General features: G+C 32.4%; 1 protein-coding gene across 1 annotated transcript in view; it reads right to left on the bottom strand.

The window, feature by feature from the left end:
• Positions 1-26,766, bottom strand: part of LOC140440712 (uncharacterized) — a 216,012-nt gene that overhangs the window by 31,425 nt on the left and 157,821 nt on the right. Inside the window, exon 3 of the mRNA XM_072531074.1 lies at positions 18,110-18,297. Coding sequence (XP_072387175.1) covers positions 18,152-18,297 — 146 coding nt within the window. The 3' untranslated portion in view covers positions 18,110-18,151. The remainder of the gene's footprint in view (positions 1-18,109; positions 18,298-26,766) is intronic.

Below are 26,766 nucleotides of genomic sequence, written 5' to 3'. Positions count from 1 at the left end.
TGATATAATAAAAGAAGTTAAAGAAGAAACCAATAATTTAAAAGTAGAAAACGGAAGAATCAATTTTTTAGTATTAGTGCATAGTAAATTTGGCTTAAGTTGCTGATATCAGTTCTCTTATTTAATGCATTAGGTTGTTTCAAAATATGATACATCTCCATAAACTGTCTCTTATTAAGGTTACATTCTCTACAGAGAATTCTAACATCATCAAAATTCACAGTATGTTTGGTGTTAATTGCATGTTCTGCAAGGGCACAAGTATGTTTAGAAAGTTTAATGTCACTACGATGTGAAGTAAGGCGTCCTTTAAGGGAACGGCCAGTTTGATCAATATAACATGCATCACATTCAGAACAGGGTATGTGATAGACTACATTCACTTGTTCCAAAAAGGAAAGAGGTATTTTAATTTTAGAAAAAAAGTTCCTAACAGTCTTAGCATTATTGATAGCAATCTTAACCGGGATATTGTTCTGTTTGTACAATTTAATAAGCTTTTCAGTAACATATGGGAAATAGGGTAGTGAAGAGTAATGGGTGGTGAAAGTTGCAATTTTAGGAGAAAGTAGAGTACTGTTGTTCATAATATTATTAGAAATCGTTCTTGTTTTGATCTTGTTTTGAAAGTTGATTACCATTAGGTAAATCGTTAATAGAAGACCCAAAACTTGTTGAAAAAAGGTATTTATTTATGAGAGATGTAGGGTAAGAATTGTCAGATAGTATACTTCTGAGTAACAAAAGAGAATCCCTTTTGTTATCAGGATGTGTTAGCCTATGTAGCCTACAGCTGAGTGCTTTTATAAGATTTATTTTGTATTTGAATGGATGGCAAGAATGATAGTTAAGAAACCAATTACTAGCCATAGGTTTCCTGTACCAACTTGTACTTAGTCTATTGTCACTATTTCTAAAGACACGCATGTCTAAGAAAGGAATACTATTGTTAGAAGGATCCTCGAGTTCATAAGTAAACTGTAAGTGAGGATCAAAATCATTAAAAATCGATAAGGTAGACTCTACTTTGTCAAGGGGTAAGGCTAACAAAAGGTCATCAACATACCGTTTAACAAAAGGGATATGGAAATCTATAAGACCCAAACATTCAGATATCAAGTCATCAAGGACAAAGTTAACAAAGGTGGGAGATATGGATGAACCCATTGGTGTACCAAAAATTTGTAAGTAATATTTATCATTGAAAACCAAAAAATTAGTGTCAAACACCAATTGCAAAAGCTCTGCAAATACGTCCCAGGAAAAAAAAACGTCATATTCCTTAAAGATATATATATATATATATATATATATATATATATATATATATATATATATATATATATATATATATCTGTTTGCACTTCCGCGTCACATCTATCAGAAATGTACATAAATCTGTTGCAGGTAAAAGACTTTCCTTTATCCGCATCAGAAAAATTATCTAAAAAGTTGACATTCTTGCTCTGGCATTTTTTATTTGGTTTTTTTGAAGTTATATTCTGATTATTTTTCATTATATTTATTTCCTTAAATCTTCTATTTATAAAACGTGCATGCCTAAAAATTAATTTTTAAATAACTTTTTAAACAAATTTACAAATAACTAAAAAAAAAATAGAAAATGCCATACCTATTTGGAGCTAGTTGGTGCTTAACTTTATGTATTTTATTGTCATTACAGGGAAAAATAGTAGGAATATAATTTGGACTTAATTTACTTTTAGATTTTTTATTGCCGACGAAATGAGCACTGCAAATGCGATAATTAGATTTTGGAGCACAATCTGAACCGTCAGCACTAAAAAATAAAAACCAACTGTTTGATATAGACACATATTTTAATTATCATAAAAATGAAGTTAGGTGATATTAACTTTTTTATATTAATAGCACGAATTCATTTTCTTCGTTTCTCTAATTTATACGTAATCTTCGGAAACCTATAAAAACTACACTCACTATTTTTGCTATTATTAGCACAATTAAATATGCAACATTTATTTGCAACCATTTTTAATAAAATTTATGCGTAAAAAGATAGGTCCAATTTTGTCATATTTCGCCGCTATACAAGAGTATAAAAATATCTTAAGTGTATGCGGCTATAATAACGATAGTCACTTGTATATGTTATTATTAAGACATATTTTTATCTAAAAATAAAATTGACAAATAAGATTCCTGACATAAATTCACGGGGGAACTTTTTGCTTCTGAATTCAAAAGTAACTAAATATTTTATTTTCCACGCCAAATTTTTAAGATATAGGATACCCCCAAAAGTCATGCAAACTGTGTATCTAAAGGAAGAAATCTTAGTAGACTGGGAATCAGATACTTATAGGCGATAATCAGATATTGGTTTAATCGGTTGTAATACTGCGGTGTGTAAGGCAAGGAGAAACCAATACACTAAATATACTCAAGATATTATGACTATGGCAAGTTATGGAAGACAAAAGGTCCCTAGTTCGTGGCAGACATTAAATGGTCAACGGGTGCTAAGAATCTCCACGTTAAATTCTAGGAACCACCCGAAAGTGGAAAACAAAATGACACATTGACAATTGGAACCTGGAATGCAAAATCTCTCTTTATGCCAGGGAAATCTCATAACATCGTAAGAGAAATAAAAAGAATAGAAGTCGACATTTTCGGAGTCAGTGAAGTTAGGTGGCCTGAATCTTGACAGACAAACATCGATAACCTTGTGATATACTATGCTGGTAATGACAATCCCCATCATTATAACGGAGTGGCATTTATAGTTGACGAGAAAAGCAGTTAATGTGTAAAGAAGTTTACACTTATATCTGATAGAGTAACTATGCTACAAATTAATATCACTCCTCGAAATATTAACTATATTCAAGTATATGCTCCTACAGGAGAAATACCAAAAAGAAAAATACGAGAATTCTACCAAGAGATCAAACAGCTAATGAAGATCGCAAAGAAAAATGCTGTAATATGAGAATGAGAAATATGCTGTAATAAATTATGGGAGATTTTATTGCCAAAGTAGGTGAAGGGCAGACCGAAGACGTAGTCGAAAACTTTTGTTGGAGCCAAAGAAATTGCCAAGAAGAAAATCTAATGAGCGCAAACATCTGGTTTAAACTACCAAAAATAAGATTATATACATGAAAAGCACCTGGAGATTATCAAAACCACATAATAAGAAACTAGATTGATCATATATTATTTGACAAGTGTTACAGAAATCCCGGGAAAAGCATATCCCGGGACGGACATCGGTTCCGACCAGAATCCTGTTTCGGTAAAATCTCAATTAAACTGAAGAAAATTAAACGCAGAGAGAAGATAAGACCTAGCCTCAAAAAACTTAAAGATCAGGCAGTACAGGCAGAGATAGAGAAAATACTCAATGATACACTCAAAGAAAAATTCAGTGAAGCACCCGCGGTAGCAGAAGAATCAGTAGAAAGTATTTGGCACACCTTCGGAACAACAATCACAACTATACAAACAGAACAACTACAAGACAAGACAAAAAAAACAAAGAATACGTGGATGACAGAAAAAATCTTAGAACTGATAAACGTAAGACGATCTTACAAAAACCTCAATGAAGTAAAATATACAAAAAAAAAATATAAAGAAACCCAGAGAACCATCCGAAACAAAATCAGGAAAGCCAAAGAAGAATGGATGAACAGCAGATGTGAGGAACTGAAGGAATTACTAAAAAAACATGATTACTTCAATGCATACAAAAGGATTAAAGAAGTCACAAATATGAAGAAAAAATTCAAACTACAACAACTCTAGTAGATGATAACAACCAAATAGTATCTAGCCCAGAAAATGTAGGAGATATATGAGAAAAATATATAGATGATCTGTTTGATGACGAGAGAACAGAACCACAAATGAATATAGTACAAGACACAATACTTGATATATTAATATCGGAAGTTACAAAAAAAAATCAATACGGCAAAACCACGAAAGGCCTCAGGTCCAGATGAGATATATGTAGACATGATAAAACTGTGAAGAAAATCTTCAGTCCTTATTTAACAAAATATATACCACTGGAATCTTCCCAGAAGACTGGCTTAGATCGACATTTATACTTATACCCAAGAAAAATAAAGCAAATCGATGCTCACAGTTCAGATTAATTAGCCTGATGAGCCATTTTCTGAAAATTTTACTCAAAATTGTACATCAACGTATATACAGAGAATGCGAAAGAAATCTGGGCGACAATCAATTTTGATTTCGTATGGGACTTGGTAAGTGGGAGGCATTATTTGGCCTCCAGATATTACTACAAAAATGTCGAAATCAAAGAAAAGACGTGTTTCTCCCTTTTTATCTACTACGAAAAAGCGTTTGATCGAGTAAAACACACAGAACTTATAGAAACCCTAACACAACATGGTATAGACCATAACACGGTTACCCTTATTAAAAACCTATATTGGGATCAAACGGCGTCGATTAAAATAGTAATGTCAATAAAAATGAGAGTTCGCCAGGCCTGTGTACTTTCTCCACTATTGTTTAATACATATTTCGAAAAGATCTTCCAAAATGTCCTCGAAAATATTGAAATAGGAATAAAAATTAACGAAGAATATGTAAACAACTTAAGATACGCAGACGACACCATCATTATTGCGGACAGTGTTAAGGGTTTGCAATTTGAATGCCATAATTAGAGAGGGAGATAGCTTGGAACTGAATATAAACACAAATAAAACAAATGTAATGGCCGTTACACGTGCACCAAATGTCGACATTAATATTCGTATCTACAACAAACAGATAGAACCCGTACAAAAATTCCATTATATTGGTTGCTGGATAACAAACGATCTTGACTACGAAGTTGAAATACGTGCTTGTATAGAGTATGTATGCAAGGTCCGCTTTTCAAAGAATGAAAAAAATCCTAATAAACTATACCTTATCGTTGGATATCCGATACCAATTTGTAAAAACATTCATTTATTCCATATTGCTATACGGAATGGAAACATGGACTCTCGGAATCACAAGTATGAGACGTGTAGACGTGGCTTTGAGATGTGGCTAGCCTTTGAGATGTGGGTTTTTCAAAGGATGCTAAAGATCTCTTGGACAGAGCACGTGACCAACAGCGAGGTGCTGAGAAGAATGGGAACTGAGAGAGAACTCCTAAATATTGTAAAAACCGGAAAAACGACTTATCTAGGACATATTTACAGAGGAGAAAAATACAACTTTCTACCACTGATAATGGAAGGGAAAGTGAAAGAAAGAAGTCCAGAAAGAAGAAAATCCTCCTGGCTGAAAAATATAAGAGACCGGACAGGCATGGAAATACATTCGATACTAAGAACAGCTTAAGATAGAGAGCAATTTGCTGTAGTTATAGCCAACCTTCAGAAATGGAGAGGGCACCTTAAGAAGAAGAAGAAAGGAAGAAAAAATAAAAACTTATCAAATATACTGCTTACAAAAGTATTTACTGCAAGTTAAATTGTGTTCATACAAATACATAATTTCCTACGTATACAATCCTATTTCCATATTAAAACAAAAATTTTCGATAGCTTTTTGCGAAGTGTTGAATTTGAGGACATTTTCCCTTATGAGCTCGCTTGATACCGTACCTCCATCATAGGTGAAATCGTTGATCCAATGTTTCTCACGTGCTCTGCTTTCCTGCGTACACAAATCATGAATTATTTGAAAAATATATTTAATCAAATATTGTGATAAAGCTGTAATAACTGCAATTTTTTGCTTGTAGAAAACTCAGTTCATCATATACATAATACAGAATACAACAACTCTTACCTCTGGCTAATAATTCTTATTCCACTCGTAATAAAGACACCTACATAAAGGTATTTTAAAGAGCACAATAAAAAAAACAGTAATTTTATTATCTTTTGACAGTTAACCTATTGCTTCTTTTGTTTTTCATGAATGATAAAGTATTCAATTCACTTTTTTTTTAATATATACGCAAAGTTTACTTTAAAACATCTAAAATATTTTTACTGAAACTTATAAGAAATATATCTGGTAGCAAAGACCCTAGGGCGAGTGAGGTGCGAAACGCAAGAGGATCCCTCTCTGGTTCTGAACCAGAATGTGAACATCCGCGAAGGTACCTGGAAGGCACCCAGAAGACGTGCTGATAATGGGTTATATATCCTCTTTACATGCAGCCATTGCTGCTGTTACTTGCGTTGCCCACTGTCCTGTCCGAAATAATTACATGGCAGCATTTAAGGCAAATGACTATTTACATACAGCTACCACAGTGCTGCATCAGTGTACCATCAGCAATGGATGGCATAGAAATTACTGTGGCGACAGTTCTGTGTGTTTTAAGTTTACAAAATTATCTTAAAGTTTTAAAAACAAATGAGGTAAAAAAAAACGCCGATGTCGAAAAAGTCTTTTATTTGGATAATAATCTGAAAATGGCTTCAAACATTTTTTTACAGAGGAAATATGACAAACTTTTGTAATGAACTGACTTGCAAGGAATCCGGAGACTTTTTTAACTTTTGCAGAATGTCATGCATAGATTTTGAATTTTTGTTTCAGAAAATTTAGCCCATTAAACAAAGAATAAAAGACCACCGACGAAATGGCCAGCAGAAAAGAATACGGGAATTCAAACGCCCCAAAAACAGGAAGACTAGAAGAAAAAAAAAAGAGAAAAAAGCAAAGAAGAATTCAGAGGCACGAGAAACCTAAGAGCTTGGCTGCCGCAAAGCGGCAAAGGCATAGCAACGAGGACGCAAAGTCCGAGATGCAACCTTGAAGATCTCTTATAGGAGAAAGACCAAGAAATAACGCTATTGATACAAAAAGTACCAGAGCTGCATTCGCAGGTATTGTAATCCCAACAAACCATTATATGGTACATTAACAATAAATTTGTAAAACAACTCTAAAAGAGAGCCAAAAAGAGGATACCTGAAAAAACCAGGCCAAAAAAGCAGCAAAGCCCACCAAAGACAAAAATCCCTACATCTGCGGAAAAACCGAAAAAGCGTTAAGAGAAGAGGAGCTTAAAAAAGGGGAAAAAAGACAACAAGAGACTTCCCGCCACTAGCGACACCAGTGAAACAGGAAAATGATGCGCGCGCCACACGACGGCCTCCGACTACGTGTTAAGTATAGACAATGGAAACAGACGAGACCACTCAAAAGGCACAGGAACAACAGGCAAATCTCATGACATGGAACCCAAAGCCAGGAGCAATCCTACACATCGCACAGAAGAAAAAAGTGATAACTGTCAACCAGTTATCAAGAAGCGGACGTGAGACACTCATCCAAGCTAAAAATCTAGACTAGATGAAAAGTCCAATACCAATACAACTATATAAAAAAATGTTTAACAAGTGCAGCAGGAGAAGCACAAAGAAAGCCCTATTGGTACGATGAAAAAATCGAGGAGAAATTAAAAATCAAACATGATAAATACAATAAATTAAAAGAGGTCCGAAGGCAAAAACCAAAAAAGGAAAAACGAATGCTTGAAGAAAAACAGCTCCAGAATTAACACATACCTGGGAGGTAGCAGAAGTACCGAAAGCTGGAAAGTACTTAAATCTATTTAAAAAAGAAAAACTAAAGATATTATTTCTTCTATTAGCCTACTCTAATGAGATGAACACTAACTCAAGAGTTTACGGAAAATTAATAAAAAAGAGAATAAAGGGAAAATAAAGTGATATGGAGGCCGAAAAACAGGCTGGCTGCAGAGCAGGTAGATCGTCTATTGATCATCTCTTTACAATTTCCCAACTTATCTACGTGAATCTTCGAAAAGTATAAGACAGTGTACCATAACCAAAAATGTGGGAACCTTTAGAAAAAACATAAATGTAACTTTAATCAAACCAGTGCACGAACTCTTTAAAAATAGACCAAGAGATCTCCAAAGAGTTTGTGATTTACAAAGAACTCAAACCAGGATGCTGTCTGCCTCCGACTTTGTTTAATATCTACTTGGAGCAAGCGCTGAAGACGTGGAAAAGGAAATGTAGTGGCATAGGACGACACCACATTGTACATACTTATGCTTTGCAGACCACCAAATCGTCTTGGACTAGAACTACGAAGATTTAGAATATATGGCATGCAAACTTATCAAAAATGCGGCATGGATTTGCTCTGTGTGTAAAGATCCGTTCTGTTTACCTAAAAGCAAATCATGTTTTTCAAAATCCGACTAGGTTTGCTATTTTATATTAGACTATATTAGTTTTTTGTCTTTAAACTTGTACCAACTAGTACGGTGGTACAAAAACCTGTACCACCCCATAACTAAAAAAATAGAAACTTAGTTGAAAAAAATATCTGAATGTGTATCAATAGTAAAAAATGAACTCCTTTCTGAATTTTTTTATCAATTTGTAAATGAAAATAATGTTGCTCCACTGGGGCACTTTTTGCATGAATACTTTTGCTACTCAAAAAAATATTTAACGGATCGCAACAAAGGAAGTATAGTATGCAATGATTTTTTTTCGCTTTTATTACAATTTGATCCTGTTTTGAAATAATGGGTTCCCTGATAACTTATTTGCTGTAAATAAAATAATCTTCGTAAATATTGCTTCCTAGTTATTTATACCTGTATTTTATCTTGTATTTGATTTTAAGCTTGTAGCTAATAAATCTTTCTTTTCTAAATATTGGATCATACTTTCATTACTTCACAAAATATTGAAAACGAATATAATAAAGATAGATTGTATAGAAAAATAAAGACTATATTTCTATCTCAGGAAAATATGGGGCACTATCTTTCTGACTTTTATATTGTTAAAATATACTATAATACGTAAATTCGCTTTGGGAAATACAGTTTTCTCTGTAACGCTTGCGTCGGAAATGAATTTATTATACGAGCTTCCTCTGCGAACTTAGGAAAATCTATAGCAAAAAGTATTTTATCTTACACTAGAGAGGCCGACGAATATAACCCTTGTTTTTATCCTCTTAGGTTGCTTAAGTTTGAGAACGTAGTTTTCTATTATCACCATCCTCAAGTTTTTGGTGCATTGGTGAAGTTATAAATTTGTAATCGCTATACAAGCGACCGAAAATATTACTCTCACTGAAAGCAGATTCTTTATAGAGATGCTTTATTAGAGATGCTCTAGCGAACAAGCAACGCTATTCTCTATAGACAACAGAATCGCAGATATTTCGAATGTGGAGTATTTGTTTCTCTGTCATTATGAAATCTAATATTGTTGTACAGGGAGTTTCTCGACCAGCTTTCGCTATCTATATATCGTATATTCATTACACAATATTTATGAAAATTGGTTTATGAGGATGATAAATTATGACAACTTAAAAAAAATATTTTTATAGACATGACACTTTCTGCCATAATTGTCATTATTTGTGATTTTTGGCACTTTTACAAGGTGATAGAAATGGCTGGCTTAAAAATAAACATTGAAGATTACGTAAATTACTCTTCATATACTAAAACATGTGCTTTATTTCCTGCAAGATATTCAAATCGACCACGACCTATCCGTAATATCGTGAAAAGAATACAAATTTAATACTTTTCTTTATAATTTACCATCATAAAATTGTAGTGCTACAACCTGGTTATCTCTGATCCCACAAAAACATTAAACTCCCATCGCTCCTGAAAACCATGTACTCATGGTATATGTTGATTTCTTCGCTTCAGTAATGCAGATTTTAACTATTTAGCATTCTGTTTTTTTTTGAAACCTTCGATACGTCATATACCATATAATACTGTCCAAAAATTTATTATCTTCTTGACATTTTATTGCTAAAATTCGGCAAGTTGTATTATTTTATAATAGCCTTTTTGGATTAAACTTTAAACTAATACCAGTAAAGAGAAATAATAACAATTATGACAATTATGTCACATTCATACACGGTCTGCTAAAATTAAAAAATAAATATCTTACCTTTAACATTAAATCACAATTATCTCCTAATGTGTTAACTCAAGGTATTATAAAGTTTAAACAAATGGTTTAAATATTTGTGAACAACACATATTCAATAATTCTTTTATTTTGATATACTCTTTATTATTTGATGAAAAGAAACCAATTGGCCAAAGATTTTTGCTTAGATGAGTTTGCATGTTGTTTGATGAAACTTTTAGATCCTCCATATCTCTCTTACATCTTTAAGCATCGTCTGTTTTGACTTGAAAATTTATAGAAGGCACAGATTAATCCTACGGCGGACGCCGGCGGCAAACACACCGCACAATTTGTTTCAAACTATATAACACAAGAAGCGCTGAATATCCAACTCTCTAGTGTTAGTGCAGTTAGCTTTAGTCTAGTGGAGTGCGGTCAGATTTTAAATCGCACCAAGTCCGTTGATATTACGTTTTTTGTATGTGTGTTACGTTTGCGGTGCAGTTGCAGCTACGCAAACGATAATGTAAGTGTTTTATTTTTTACAATTTTTAAGATATTCTAAACGATTTTTTGTTCTAGGAATCAAAGGAATCTAAAACCTAACGAGTTGGAAAGCGAAGCAAAAAGAATTTCAAGAAGAAAGGCTGAACGAACAAGAAAAGCACAGTGAAAGTGAAATAGACACTGACGATGATGAGTGTATAGCGAGAGAAGTAGAATGTGTAGTGAGAGAATACCTTCCTGGAGACTTCAAGACCGTCCTGGAGATTTTTTATTGGACGAGATGATGAAAACGTTTTTATAAGCAAACCTCTTACTTCAGGTAAGACAAAGTCAAAAAATATTGTTAAAATATTACCCGGATAAAAATTGTTGGCTAGAAACGCTTCAAACGGTATTTAAGCATTTAGCTTATTCATCACTGATAAAAAGATAGAAAACATTGTATCTAATACAAACAAATGTATTGAATTAAAAATGTACAAATATTCAAGAGACAGGGATTGTAGAGAAGTATCAAAATCTGAAATAAAGGCTCTCTTTCGAGCTTTACTTTTTATTGGTGTTAAAAAGGAGCACACACAAACTGTGCCGAGCTCTGGGACACAGACGGAACGGAAAGGAATCTATTGCGAGCACTTTTTAGCTACAACCGATTTTTATTTTTACTTCGAGCAATAAGATTTGATGATTTACGTACTCTCTTTTTTAAAGTTTTACACTCTCTACGTAAGACCCATACTTGAATACGCTGGACCAACGTGGTAACCTGATTTGGTTCGAGACCAGACTTTATTGGAAAACGTTCAAAGAAAAGCCACTCGAATTCCCTTGGGACCGAGAAGACCTTTTTATGCAGAAAGACTTAGTATGTCTAACCTAACTTCTTTTGAACTTCTTCGACAACTTGGAGACTAAATTACAACATTTTAGAATATAAAAATTCAATTTTGGAAATCTCGATGAAATGTTTACCATAAATCAAGATGAACGCCTTAAAGGTCATTAGTTTAAACTAAAGAAAGAAAACTTTTTTACAAGATCAAAACAGAACTTTCTACCAAATAGAGTTTTTGAGTGCTGGAATAACCTTATTGATAACATTGTCTCTGTTTCCTCTACCAACGCGTTTAAAAACAGACTTGACCGTTTTTTATTATTGTTAAAATATTGTTTTTCTTTTAAACCAAAAATTGTTAACAAAAATTTTGTTATTTTTTTTATAATTTTGTTATTTACTAGTAGGTTATTAATGAAATTTCTTTGTTTTTGGGCATAATAGGGACTTGTTCCTCTGCCCTTGCTTATGTATAATAATAATAATAATAAATTATTTGAAATTTGATGATTTGAAATTAATAGCTTCCACTCGAAACCACCTAGATCAGATGCTAAAAACTGTAGAAACTTTCTCAAATGATATTAGTATGCATTTTGGACTAGATAAGTGCCGTATACTAAATATAGTCAGAGGAAAGGTTCAGCCCGGAGGTTTCGATATGCAAGATGGCCAAAACATCGAGGTAATGGGTGAAAATGATATGTACATATATCTCGGAGTAAAACAAATATCTCGGATTAAACACGTACGCCTGTTCCGCGCTTAGCTACTTATTTGGTATTATAAAGTGGTCAAAAACGGATATAGAGGGTCTTCAGCGGAAAGTAAGAACACTTCTCACAAAGGCGCAAAAACATCATCCACGCAGTGCAGTAGAGAGAACAACATTACCGCGGTATCAAGGGAGAAGAGGACTTATGGATATAGGTGAGCAATTGGATAAACAAATTGCTAATTTAAGAACTTATTTTCAGGTACAGGCTGAGACACCTACTTTACATCGAGCAATTTGCGCAGTAGATGATACAACGCCGCTTAAACTGAGGGAACAAGAAATGCGCATAAACCACCTGACTCAGCAAGAAAAAATGCGCACCTGGATGAGTAAACCTCTGCATGGACGACATCTCAATGAGATCAGCCAAAAATGTGTCGACAATATAGCGTCGAACTATTGGTTGACATCAGGAAAGATGTTTCCCGAGACTAAGGGTTTCCTACTTGTCATTCAGGATCAGGTTATTCCAACTAAAAATTACCTAAAATATATTGTTAAAGATCCTCAAGTCCAAAATGACAAATGCCGATATGTATGCCAAGCCCAAGAAATCATCCAACATCTTACCGATGGCTGCCAGGCATTTGTCGGTACTGATTATAAAGAACGCCATTACTCAGTAGGAAAGATTATCCACCAAGAACTAGCTGACAAACTGTGACTTCTCCGAACCGACCATCTTCCTTATTATCAATACGTCCCTGACAGCATGCTTGAAAATGACAACTACAAGCTATACTGGGACCGCACTGTGCTTACAGACCAACCAGTGGCGCATAATAGACCGGATCTCATACTAGTTAACAAAATTACTAGGCAAATAACACTTATTGATGTAGCGATACCCAACACCAATAATTTACGTGTTAAATACAACGAAAAGGTCGCCAAGTACAGAGATCTAGAAATACAAATCAGGAGACAATGGAGAATGGAAAGTACCCAGACGGTACCTATTATTCTATCTACTACTGGTGTTATTCCCAAAAACCTCCTAGAGAACATAAAACAGCTGGGTCTAAATGAACATCACTATAAGACCATGCAGAAAGCTGTACTCCTCGCGACGTCCAGATATGTACGAAAATTTTTGGGATATACTCCAACATACCAAGTCACCTAGGGCTCGATAACACGGAAAGAGTCCCACCAGAGCTTAACCCTTTTGATACCGTAGGTATCTGGGATGAGTGAATTTTCCCCTTAGAGGGAGTGTGAGCCGTATGGCTAAATCTGGATAAATTATTTGTAAGTAATATTTTTTTTTTTTCGCTAAAAGAATAACTTTATTTTTGATATCTATCGAGACATCAATTACTAAAAAATCTTTTGCAAATCTGTCCTCTTTTAACTACTCTTTTACTATTATAATTTCCGAAATCTCTTTATTAATCACATAGTTTAAATTGGAACTTCTAAGCAGACATTCCCACAATGACATCTTCTCTAATCCGTCCCTTAGAACGAAAACAATTTCAAAACTTTTCAGCCAATAAATTCTGTTATTGCTGTTTGTGACCTGAAAATTTCCAATTTATTTTGTTTGTACAACCATCTCTATAAACTCTATTTGCGACAGAAATATATTTAAGATGTACCATCATTTACTAAAGCGAAGTGTCTAAAAGATATTAAGTGAAGTTATCTGAAATTTGGCAGCATCAAAGAGCCAAATCCCTTTGCTTTGCAGATATTTCCATTGAAGATTAATGTTCAGATTTGTTGTTTTATGGTTACTAAAAGCTAGTTTGAAAGGGTAGATGCTTATCGACAATTATGCTGTTGGTGTTATTGATTTTGATATAACAGTGATTTATGTAATATTGATCTGAAACTCTCTTTTTTCTCTTTTGTATGTAGTTCTTTAGTGTTATTTTAAATGTTTCTTCTTTTTTAAGTATTTTATTCGAATCCTATTAAGAGATTAAGTATTATGATTAACGCTTGAATTATAACAGTAAAACATCTGTTAACGGACAGTTTTTAGGTCACCGAATATTTCATATGTGGGTAAATAGACACAACGACTCCGGACAAAATTTGCCTAAGTTTTTCTTAAGAAATTATTGTAATTATTGTAATTTTACCTGCAAACCAAGGACAGTCAGGTAAAGGCGATTAAGAAATTAAAATTGGGGCTCCGGAAATCCAAATATTTACATAACTTATTGTAGCCATAAAACTAATTATATAAGTACAGTTTGTCAAATCCAGAAACAATATTGTTCTGAAGCAATTTTCTTGTGGCATTCAAAGTAATTACTATTTAAATGGGAATAAGCCCCAATTAAAGGTTAAAGTACGTTTATTGACGTTTCAATTGCCACTTCGGAAATCGTTCTCAAAATATAAAAATTAGTAAATTAAACAAATTTTGTTTTTTTGTTACTTGGTGAAAAATTCTTCTAATAATTTAATTTTATCTGACTCATTTATATTGATAACTCTGACATACATTATACATTTTAAAGAAGACGACTTTAAAATGATATTGCCAATATTGTTGAGTTGCGCTCCTGTGACGACTTTAGTTATAAGATAGTTCATTCGATTACATGATGACAGTAAAATTCTCCTGTTAGTCATTCCATAGTAAATTATGAGGGAAAAACCAGGAAAAAAACCTCATAATACTATCCCGACATTTGTATTTGGTCATAAGTATTTGGTCGTGCATTTAGTTTACCTTTAATAAACACCAAATTCTGATTTTATATGTTTGTTATTTAAAAAACATAAATGATGTATGCTCTATATGTTACTGACTTACTAATACTGGTATTTTCTTTTTAATAACTTCCTCTTTCAATATGGGTAACCAGAACCTATTACATTCTGCCGAGGAATTTGCGACACAATTAGTCTCATTTAGCATAATTAGAGCCGCTTCTTTGATTTTTCTCTTTTTACCATCCGTTGTATATATATATACTATATGTCAACTAACAATAATTTGATCAAGATCAGAATTTGATATCACATTGAAAAGCAAATCTTCAATACTTACAATATCTTATTAAAAAAAAATAAATAAATAAATTGAATCTATATTATGATATAAACGATAAATAAGAGACAATAACATTTACCATGGAAAAGGAATATAATAACACACTACCTTTCCTGGATGTTTTAATCTGTATAAACGATACTGGATATGAGACTCAGGTGTAGAAAACCAACACACACCAACAGATATTTAAGTTATATATAATATTTATAGCAAATTGATCAAATTTTTCTTACCTTTGTATTTAAAAACTCATTAAATTCATGACATTCTTAATAATACTGAATTCAGATATTATAACAAATTAAAATATAATAAACTTTTTAGGAAGACTGTACCGTTACGACGAATTCGTACGTTTACCTGTTTCCACTCTGTCTCTCCGAATACTTTCTCTGTCTGTTCCTTGCGTCGACAGCTAAGATTTTGATTTAGAGAAACACATTTTAGAATTTATTCATCCTTTGCACACATTTTTAATTTAGTTGGGACATTCTGATCTAAGGGTAACAATGTCTTCTAAAAGATAGTTTTTAAGTTTGTAAGAAAAAATATCGGTGATAGAAGCATCTAAAAAAAATAATTATAATGTTCGAGTTTTGGCCGAAGTTTCAAATAGGAAAAACTCAAGTTAGTGACATTTTAAAGAAAAAGGCTGATTTGGAAAGTGGTATAGTGAATTATCAACAAAAAAAGGGTGAGAAGTAAGACCATTCCATTATCTGTACCGATAATCCAAGGGAAGAGCTTTATAGTAAAAATACTTTATATAATTAGCTTTAATAATTTGAATTTTAAAGCTTCCAATGGTTAGCTTGACAAGTTTCGCTTAAGACATAACATTAAATTTAGAGCCATTTCTGGAGAGGCTGCAAATGTTAACTTAATGACGTTTCAGATTGGCAAAGAAAACTGCCAAATTTATTAAGTAGATATTTACCTGAAGATATTTATAACGCTGACGAGGACGAGACTGGTTTGTATTATCGAGCCTTAGCAAGTAAAACTTTTAAATTTTGTAATGAAAAGTACACTGGGAGTAAATCTGCAAAGGAATGGCTGACCGTATTATTGTGTGAAAATTTAAATGTGAAAAAAAAAACCTTTGGTGATTGGTAAAAGTAAAAATCCTCTATGTTTTAAAATTTTTTATGTTGATAAACTCCAAATCAACTGGTACGAAAACAAGAAGGCCTAGATAACCATAGATGTTATGAGAGATTGGCTGCACAAATTTGACAGAAAAATGCAACACCTAGACAACGCAACCTCCCATCTGGATATTCAGTTATCTAACATATGAATAATATTTTTGTCACCTAATACTATACAGCACATTGTTAACCGTTGGACCAAGGAATAATTAAAAAAATTAAATCCCTGTATAAAAAGTTTTTGATGAGAAAAATGATATCATCTTTGGAATGTTCTATATCAACGGCTGAACTGGAGAAGTCCATAACGATTGCTAACGCCTTAATTCGGATTGTGGCAGCATGTAGACACATTTTAACCAAGACAATTAAAAAGTGTTTCATTAGGCGCGGTTTTATAAAAAACGATAATAATGGAGAAGAAATTGTACAAAATCTGGAGCTATAAAACCTGGAAGATGATTTGCCATCGTCAACCTTTTGCGAAAGTCATGGAATTGAAAATTTTTTGAACTACCTAGAAATTAATGCAGCGCTGTTGCCGTAATATCCTGTAGTAAACTTTATTTTTTATTGACGTGACAACGTCTTAAATTAGGTTGTGGCTCGGAGTCACTCATGAAAAAGTGTATCGCCCGCTCACGTCTGTTACGATGAGTCACCGAACGAGAGAGAGGCCCGCCGGACCGGCGAATGCCTTGCGTCTCTCTCCCACTCAAACATGATCGGTCCGCTGCGCGCGCAGCACTAGAGAATTAGGCGCGTTGAATCGGTGCGTGCTTGTGTCTCTGTCTTTCTCGAGCGTTCTTGGCGTTGGAAAACCGAGAAAGCGTCATAATACAAGTTCACACGTGTGGTTAAAGTATTCAAATAGAAATTAGTTAAGTTTAAGTTTACATGTACAATGTTTTAGTAAACAAAATATATTTCTATAGTTAAAATTTGTGCAATTCTTATTTTCATTCAATTCCTTGTTCCTATTGTGCAATTTAATAATGTTCATATCAATAAATATTCTACCGAGAAAAAGACGTTGTCACGTAAAATCTTCGCCCGTAAAACCGACTTTACAGGCAACCGATTTTTTTATTTTATTTATTAGCTAAAAGCTAATAATGTGAGTGATTTTAAAGAAAACGAACAGGTGTGCAATGTTTCCGACAGTGGGAGTGACGATAAACTAGAACTTACTACAACTGTAAGTACTTTAAATGATGCTTATCTAATATTAAGAGACTTAATATTATTGAGAATATCTAATATTGAGAATTTTTTTTTACATATAAAGGTTGCATCACCTTAGGAGTAGGTTAAAAAATATCTGATATTTTTCTATATATTGCCTCTAAATATTATCTAAATGTTGACTCAGAAATTATAAAAAATACTGTTCAAAACAAAAAACAAAGCAAAATGGATGATTTTTTTAGAATTTTTTACATTAGTATTTTATTTGTATATATGCTTATGCAAATATGTACGAAAATATATAATTGAAGATCAAGCAAATTGAAACCTCTTTTTTATTTTAATTAGTTAAGCGATAACTCTACACAACCGATAACTCTACACAACGGACAATTAGTTCCACCGTTCGTGTCTGTTATGGAGAAGTTTCACTGTATATAATTAAATACGATGTATCTTAGAGTTTCTTAATCCGCTATTGTTGACATATTCTTCTTGTTGACCTTTTTTCTTGTGATGTACTTATTTTCTATCCTTTTAAATTTTTTGATACCCCTTCTGACTACCATTGTCATTAGAGTATAAACAAGTAATTCCGCAAGATAGAAGAAAGAAGACAACAAAACACAAATTAGATGGAATAACGCAGGAGTTTAATCTTACTCATGGGAAAATAAAAAATTATAATTATAAAAACATAAAATACGTTACCTGTTTTAACAACTCCTCATGGTTTTGTTGAGGAGCCACAAGTCATGCAGTTATATAGTATTCCCTTCTCTCGATACATTTCTCCCTCATAATATAGCAAAGGGCTATGGTAATAAGAACAGCGATAGCTATTCCCATTCCTATACTAACCCATATAATTTCTTCATTTATTCCTTGGTAAGACCGACCTAAAATAAATACGTAATTATGTCTTTTTAAAATAAAATGGCTTAAATCTACAATAACTGTATCATATTGTCAAATTATTTTAGTGGATATCTCTACACAACGGAGGATTTTGTTAGGTAAAAATAGAAACCGAAGACTGAAGTAGGTAGCATAAAATGTCTCTTAAAAGGAAGATATAGGCTAGTATGCATCTTGCTGGTTTACTATCTTGCCAAAGCGTGTCGCCAGAGCGGCTAATCGTAGTAAAATTGTTACTCTGGCCGGCCAATAACAAACAGTTTTATTAACTACGTTTTTATTGGTCTTCCGTTGGAAGATCCCTCGGATGCAAAAAAGGCAGCGTATTTTCTAATCGGGATTAAGTCGGCCTACATCTTGAATCCAGCTAGACCTCGTTGACCGAGAAGCCTTTGTCAACTATTCTGCGTTTTATTATTACCCGAGTGAACATTTCGTCAATCTAAGAAGACTTGGCTTCAAAAACGATTCCAAAAGCTCTTTAGTGTTTGAATAAACACAAAGCCTTACGGCCACGATATTGTTCAAGCCAACAAGAAGTATAGGAACTGGCGTTGTTGACTGTTAGACTATCTTTTGTCGAGGTAAAGAAAAGTTTAGCAATGGACTTATACTTATCTCGCAAAAGCCAGCTGACATCTATCTTTGAAACAGGAAAAGACAGCTTGTGTTAAAGCTGTTTCAGATCGTGGCAAACTGACACAACGTTTCACTAGACCACCAGCGGTTAGAAGTAAATAAAAGCCCCAGGTAGACTTGGAGTTACTCCTCAATCGGTGGAACTTCGTCGCCAAATCATTCGGCAGAAATAAATAAACTGTAAGATTATTTCGCGAGAGGCGGCGGTACGGAATGTGAACTCGAGAGGTGTGAACATGGCCACACGTTGAGGCTTAAAGGGTCGGCATCTCTGTGAGATTAAACGCATCCACCGTGCACAGAATACTTACTAGACAATCATTTATGTAAGATAAGTATACATATACTATTCACGTAAGCAACTCGAACCTTAGACAAGGAAAGAGGGGGAACGCATAATCGTATGGAATTGACTGAAGCCAAACCGGCACCAGAAAGGTTGCCAAGTCATATTTTATTTCTTCAGTAGGTTGAAAATAATGAATAAATAGATATTTTTCAAAATTTATAATTGAACACTGACATAATGATTAGGGGAGAGTGTTGTATCTTGGGTCAATTTTTAGTTTTTATTTTTTTTAAATCCTAGAATTATATATTTGCAAAGTTTGTAGTATGTTGAAATTACTTAAAATATCGATATGCAAGTATAAAAATTTTCTAAGGCGTTCCTGGGCCAAGTATTAAATATTCCCCAATTTTGTTGACATTGTGAGGTAAAAGAAGAAAAATTCCAAAATATGGTTTAATTGATTTGTACGTGTTATTTCAACAATTTGAAAAGTAGTTCGATTCAAGGTCGTTTTGTGATATGTTTAACGAGAATTTTGGGTTATTCCGGTTGCGAGAACAGGTTAGATTTGAAAAGGGAGACGCAAAACTGGCCCCGGCCGATATCGAGGGTCGAGTGAATACAAGTCAGGTTGAGCGGGAACGGTCGTTATATAGTTTTGCGAAAAACCGGCAAATTTGTCGAAGAATAAGTGATGTACATCCAAAGTCATAAGTCAATTCTAATAGGGGTAATCACTGTTTTGTTTTTTTGTAAGGCGTCTCTCATATGAGATATTTGTAATACGGTGAGTACAACAAATTTGAAGGATAAAAACATGTTCCGTTGTTGAGTTTTTAAGAAGCCAAGTCTGAAGTCTGTATCCAGTGCGGTCCATTTTAACCTCACTTTATTTGTCCGTGGTCGTCGTTCCACACCATAGAAGCAGTCCTTTAGTTCGTGTGGCAGACAGTTTAACCCCAGTTCTATCCCATAAATTTTAGTAGGTCCAGTTTCCGACCCCAGAAATCATTTAAAGAACTTTAGTGCAATCCAGGTAACTTTTTTGTTTGAACTCTTGAAGTAAAAATAAAAAGTTTAAAATAATAATTGTTTTCATAACAAATTAAATTTTAATTACTATTTAAATGGGAATAAGCCACAATTAAAAGTTAAAATACGTTTATTGACGTTTCAATTTCCACTTCGGAAATCGTTTTCAAAATACAAACATTAGTATTTGTATATATATATCCACTAATGTTTGTATTTTGAGAACGATTTCCGAAGTGGAAATTGAAACGTCAATAAACGTATTTTAACCTTTAATTGTGGCTTATTCCCATTTAAATAGTAATTAATTTAAAATGCCACAAGAAAATAGCTTCAGAACAATAATTTAAATTTTGATAATTAATATTGTAAATCTTATGACAGCTAGTTTTATAATTTTTGACATTGGTTTGTTGTGCTTTTTAAAAAAGGTTAACCTCTTTATGAATATGTAGTTTCATTTTAAAGATATTTCTTTATTTGTAATAAATTATTTCTGCCACATGTTTATAGTCCATTCACTTATAGTCCAGTAACTATTTTTGTAATTTTTGTAGCAACTCCCACTTGTAAAACAAAGTTTGTAAACGGATGACATGTAAGTTTTCTTTGTTATTTTTGGTATAAATCTTTGTAACTATTAATATAGTATTTTTTGTGCCATCTATATTTTGGTAACTATTTGTAGAGAGACAACAGTAAATGTTTAATTTATTTCTCTAATCAATTTGATTAGTATTTATTTTAGAAAAGTCTCCTAACCTCTGTTTGGGTTTCTTATTTTAGGAAGGAAGAGCCTTTTTTCCTTTATCCAGCAAGACTAAAATCACTCGAAGCAACGTTCATTTTAAATTGCTAGAGGGCTTTCTTGTTATTTTTGTAACCCCTTTGTCCAGGAGATTCATGTAAATATCCATTTGTTTCATTTTATAGTTGCCCCAATCCGATCCCTTGCCATTCACTTATCAACGACCCAGCTCTCCAAATAAGCCCTGAGTGCCGTTCGCACAGAATCGTTTATTTTGCTTGCCCTATCTCCACCCCAGTATCTTTTGTTCCAATTTTCAAACCCCTATAATAATACCCTATATGGTAGGCAAAATATTTCGTTACAAGTTTATCCAATGCGTTAATTACTTTGGCTATTTGGCTACATGCTTTCTTTTTTTTTACACATTTTAAGCTTATTATTTAAAAAATATATTTTAGCAAGCCCTTGAAGGTACAAACTGGTAATGTACCTTGGACCAGCATATATTGTACCTTGGGTCAGTTTAAAAAAAAAATAAGATATTAGAACAAATCTTGAAATTTTTTATTGAACATCTCAAAATAATCAGAACATTATGATTAACTAATGATTAATTTGTTTATAACACGAGTCTTAATCTATACATTCTTTGTATTTATAGATCACCTGATTCTTTCACGGAACTATTTTTTCAGAAACTGCTAAATTTGTTAGATGATCTACCCAATAAAATCAGAAAGATTCTATGCGGTGACTTTAATATTAATTACGCTGTTGGAAAACATTTACTCCAATTGACATCAAATCAATCAGCAGAATAATTTTTGTTAATTAAAAAGTTTAAAAATTCTTGTATTTATGTTGAATCTCAACCGTACCAATTAGAACGCAATGTGGGAGTTCCTTAATTGCTTGTGGCTTTCAAATGTTCCCATGAAAATTTGAAACTGCAATTAATTTTCCAACACAGTTGTTCATTTTCTAATTAGTTTAAGAATATCTTGTGTTCTTTACAAATATCAGTTGAAAATTTCACATTTGTAAATTTCACATTTGTATGTATTAATTAATTAAATTTAATATTGTATTGTTACTTTCTGCTTTTTTTTTCTATTACGAAATATTTTTGGGAGAATGCTTAGCTTACAACTGTTTTGCTTATTTTAATAAAGCAGTTAAATTATTCTAAGATGAAGTATAATTTCATATGGTTCCAGTGGTTATTAATAGGCCAGGGAAATAAGCTAAAAAAGTATCCTGTTTGTGAACCAGCCAAGCAAACGACAGTTGTTTTGAATAGTATGGACCTCTGCAACAAAAACCTATATGTTTCATGCAGTCCATTTTTTGACTTAACTAATTATTAACAAATTAAGGTCAAAAAATGGTAAATTTTTGCTTTTTGCGCCCATCAAGAACAAGTGAAGCATTTGAAACATATTTGAGAGTAAGAAACTTAAAAACCACCATTTTAAAGGTCAAAAAATGGTAAATTTTCTCTTTTTGCGCCTATCAAGAACAAGTGAAGCATTGAAACAAATTTGAGAGTAAGAAACTTAAAAACCACCATTTTAAAACCTTTAAAATGGTGTTTTTTTTTTAAATAAACTAATAACCTTTTAATTACACAAAATGTTGGATCTTCTGGTGCTTAAAATATGATCCGAATTTCAATTCGATCGCCCAAATACTTTAAAAGTTATTTAATTTCTTTATCCCAAATTATAATTTTTTATTAATATTAAAAAAAATTAGAAAAAATACTTTTTAATATTGCAAAATAATTTTGAAAAAATATCTCGATTTTTTATCAAAAAAAGTTTAAAAAACAAATTAAAGATGGATACTAAAATTTATCAGTGTCATAATTGAAGCATGTTTTCTTAATTATTCCTCTTCGAAAATTACTTTCACGCCACTTATATCCATATACTTTGCTAAACCCAATAAGAATAACCCTTAAGCAACGAGCGATTTGTCACGCCTGTTCGCAACAACGAAATAGCTCACAGTATGTTGTTCTTGCTCTTATTATCTTTCGTTAGTTAAATAGAAACTCTTTCTCTTAACAAAAAAGTTCATTTCTATTGTCGAACAACCCAGCTTACTTTCTAATAAAAGCTAAGATGTGAGTCTTCTATGAAATAATCTTTTCAGTCAGGAGAAAGTAGCAAAGTATAGAAAATAAGACCACACCGGACTTGTCAATTAAGTGCCATTTTCGCCTGGCACTCTTTGGCAAATACTTCCACTCTTTTTCATCCCTAGCTGGTCTAAATATCGAAAATCGAATTCGTTTTCGTAGTGGTTCCTGTTGCATGCAGTTGTCTCCATCAAATGGTGGCAAGTGTTATTTTAATTCACCATTGTCCATCTATCTTCATACAGTGCTTCGTACAGTAAATATGCTCTCTTGTCGTACAGACGTCCTCCAATGCGATGACACTGAGTCAATTCTGTTTGCCGTTTCCTCCATCCATTCAGTTCAGTCTATTCTATTCCACTCTAGTCTATTGTGAGGATTGATCTGATGTATTTTCTGTACCTACATTGATTTGATGATTTATATGCTGAATAAATCCACTGTAATTCGGTACCTAATTTCAATCATCTACGATGCTTGCGACGTTCCAATACACCTGTTGCGGGTCCAACCTGTTAAGTGCCTTTATCGACGACCGTTCTATGAAAGAACGTTATTACCTGTGACTACCTGCCGCCGACTGTTAGTACATTACCGTATTCTTTAATTGTGAGTAACCGAGATTTTTATGATTCAACGATCATCTTTTCTCCGGTGGTTAATAAATCGTTAGGACTTGATTTATGACTCAAGTTCAGTGCCTTTAATTATTAATAATAGCATAAATTTACGGTACCTATATACAGACGATATATGATCAGATTTGTTTTATATATAGTTTATATTTATTATAGATTTTATACACATATTTCAGGTGATCACAATCAAACATTTCAGTAACTTCATGACCTCATTTTTCACGTCAAATGTTAACGTAGATACAACTATAATATTTTTTACCTTTTTCTTATTCTTGAGGATACTAAATTACTCATAATTATTTTTCAGAAAATATTATTCGTTGTATTTAATAATAAATTGTGGTGTAACTTATTCCTTGCTATTTAACTGTTTAATAAATTTTTATTTTACTTTAACTATAGTTCAAAATAACCCTGTTGATGAACTATTTCCTTTTTATTTTTTTATCGTGTATATTTTTATTTCATGTGCATGGTGTATCTTTTTCAGACATTGTTATTGATTGATATTAAGATTTGATTTATTATATAAACAATGAAATATTAAGTGTGTACTACTTAACCATAATAACTTTTTTCTCATTGTTTATTTTATTCTCGCGTGATTATCCTAACCGTACCTTACTTTTCTCGTTGTCTTATTTTATATGTCGTAGGTTTCCCTCTTCCTTTAAAACTGGGGTGGTGCCCAATTAACTTCCCTTCTCTTTATCTTCTAACTTCTCTTCTCTTTATCTTCAGTACTCCACTAACTAATTATTTTGTATTTGAGCTGCAAAGAATCACTACCAAGAGACCTCTACCAGACTGAAGCCCGAGCCTAGTGCCGTTTCCTGGGTAACCTCCACTCAGTCCATAAAGAGGATACATAATGCCTACTACGACCTAACTTTAACTTAAATGGTAGAAATCTGTAAACTATACATTATAACCTAAAAATTCTAAAAGTCTCTCTTGTTTTAATTTTATTTCAAATGTTATTTTTTCAATTTTAAAATGATGCTGATAAATTCTTTAAGTTCAAATTAATACAAAAATAAATTTATAAATGTACACTCAAAAGTTTACATCGAAAGAATGAATTGTTAGGAATATTATGATGATTTATATTTCTTTGAAAGGTTTCCTGTGACAAAAGATACAGTTATATATTTATTTCAACAGATCGAACCCTTAATAGAACGTCGTAACAAAGAGGTAAGTAATATCATCAAGATATAATAAAATTTGTCATCACGTTAACATGGTGGATAAAAAAATCATTAAAAAGTCAAACCAACCAACATTAATCTTCTAATGTATCTAGAGAAAATATTATTAAACACATATTTTTAGGGGAGAAGCTGTTACACCAGTCCAACGATTATTTTTAACATTAATATCTTCTGAAAAAATGAAAATTTCAGTAGCTGACTATATGGCATATAGCAATAACTTCAAGGATTGAAAATATATCAAGCAAATGATGAAATGGTCTAAATTGAAGAAGATCTATGATTTCCAAGATGCATAACTGCAGTTATTTGCACTTTAATACGAATTATTGCATTAAATGTCCAAAATATCAATGACTAATTTAAAAATTAATAATATTGTTCCAAATGGCTGAGTTCTGTACGTGATTAAACAACATTTAATAATAGTGGTATACATAGATTTGAAGCTGATCAGTATGGTTACAGTTTGTAATTATATTTACTGACACGGTTAGACAAGATGCTAGAACACAAGCAGAGAATGTTTATAATGAATCTGCCATACCGAACAAGAAATGTTGCGGAAAGACAATACAGAGCATGGAAACAATGATTCCCAATTTTTAAAAATTGAATGATAATAAATTTGAAAGTAACTAGGAATATAATAGTAGCTGGATAAGTATTTTATAATATTACCATAGAAAATGGAGGCTTTTTTCCCGTAGATCGTTATTCAGATCCATTAAATGGCCATTAAAAAAAAAGAAGACAGTTTCCCCCAATTTGCCCTTGAAATTGTAACATTATTCTAAATTATATTGCAAAACTAGGTTCACAATTCCTAAAAAAATATTTTCTATTAAACCAATTGTTTTGTTTCGGAGGTAATTTACAGTGTATAAGTTTTATTTTTACTTTCACGTTCATTAAGATATATTTTATAGGATGTTATGATGCTTGTTTTGACCAACGATTAGTTTACCGTGAGATATAGTTACTATAAAATATTATTTTATCAAATTAAAATAATATACGACGACAACTTTTATAGAACTATTTATTGCTTACTTTACATATTTACAGAGCTTAGTTTCGCTGGCAACTCACTATAAAAAACCATTAAAGCTACAAAAATGCATCATGGAAGTCCCTAGTGGAGGGGAGGTCGTTTCTAAAAACTAAAAAATTTTACCTTGGGGAAAAACGTAACTTACACAAAATTGTTCATATTGTCGTTCTCAGAAACATATAAATACGTAGCGAACAATAACCGCAGGATTTGACTAACTGTAAATGTTAAAATACCTACTTTCTAAAGATAGGGATTATAATAGACAAATTTCCATAGAAAAATGTAAGAATAAATGTTTTTTAGTCTTTTTAGAGATTTCTGAAAACTAATTTACACAAACTTAAAGAATTAGCGATATGAATCTAAAATAATAAAATAAAATCGAAAAACAAAATGAACTAAACTATAAGCGGACATAACAATGCTTATATTTCAGAAACTTGCATTTTTATAATTGTATATATATTAATCATAAATATATTATTCCGGCAATTTTTGTACTGTGTTCTTAAAATTTGTGTATAGTTTATATTTACTTATTTATTAAACCTGCTTTGGTGTTACATATTTACTACTCTCCTTTATTGCTTGGAAGCATCAGCATTAAAACAAATAATTTGAATAACTTACAGAAGAATTCTGCGAATATCATGTGCTCAAATAATGTCAAACACAGAAGTT

Source organism: Diabrotica undecimpunctata, chromosome 5 (genome assembly GCF_040954645.1).
Source record: "Diabrotica undecimpunctata isolate CICGRU chromosome 5, icDiaUnde3, whole genome shotgun sequence".
NCBI classification, from domain to species: domain Eukaryota; kingdom Metazoa; phylum Arthropoda; class Insecta; order Coleoptera; family Chrysomelidae; genus Diabrotica; species Diabrotica undecimpunctata.
The sequence above is the reverse complement of the archived record's forward strand: the minus strand, read 5'-3'. Positions and strand labels throughout refer to the sequence as shown.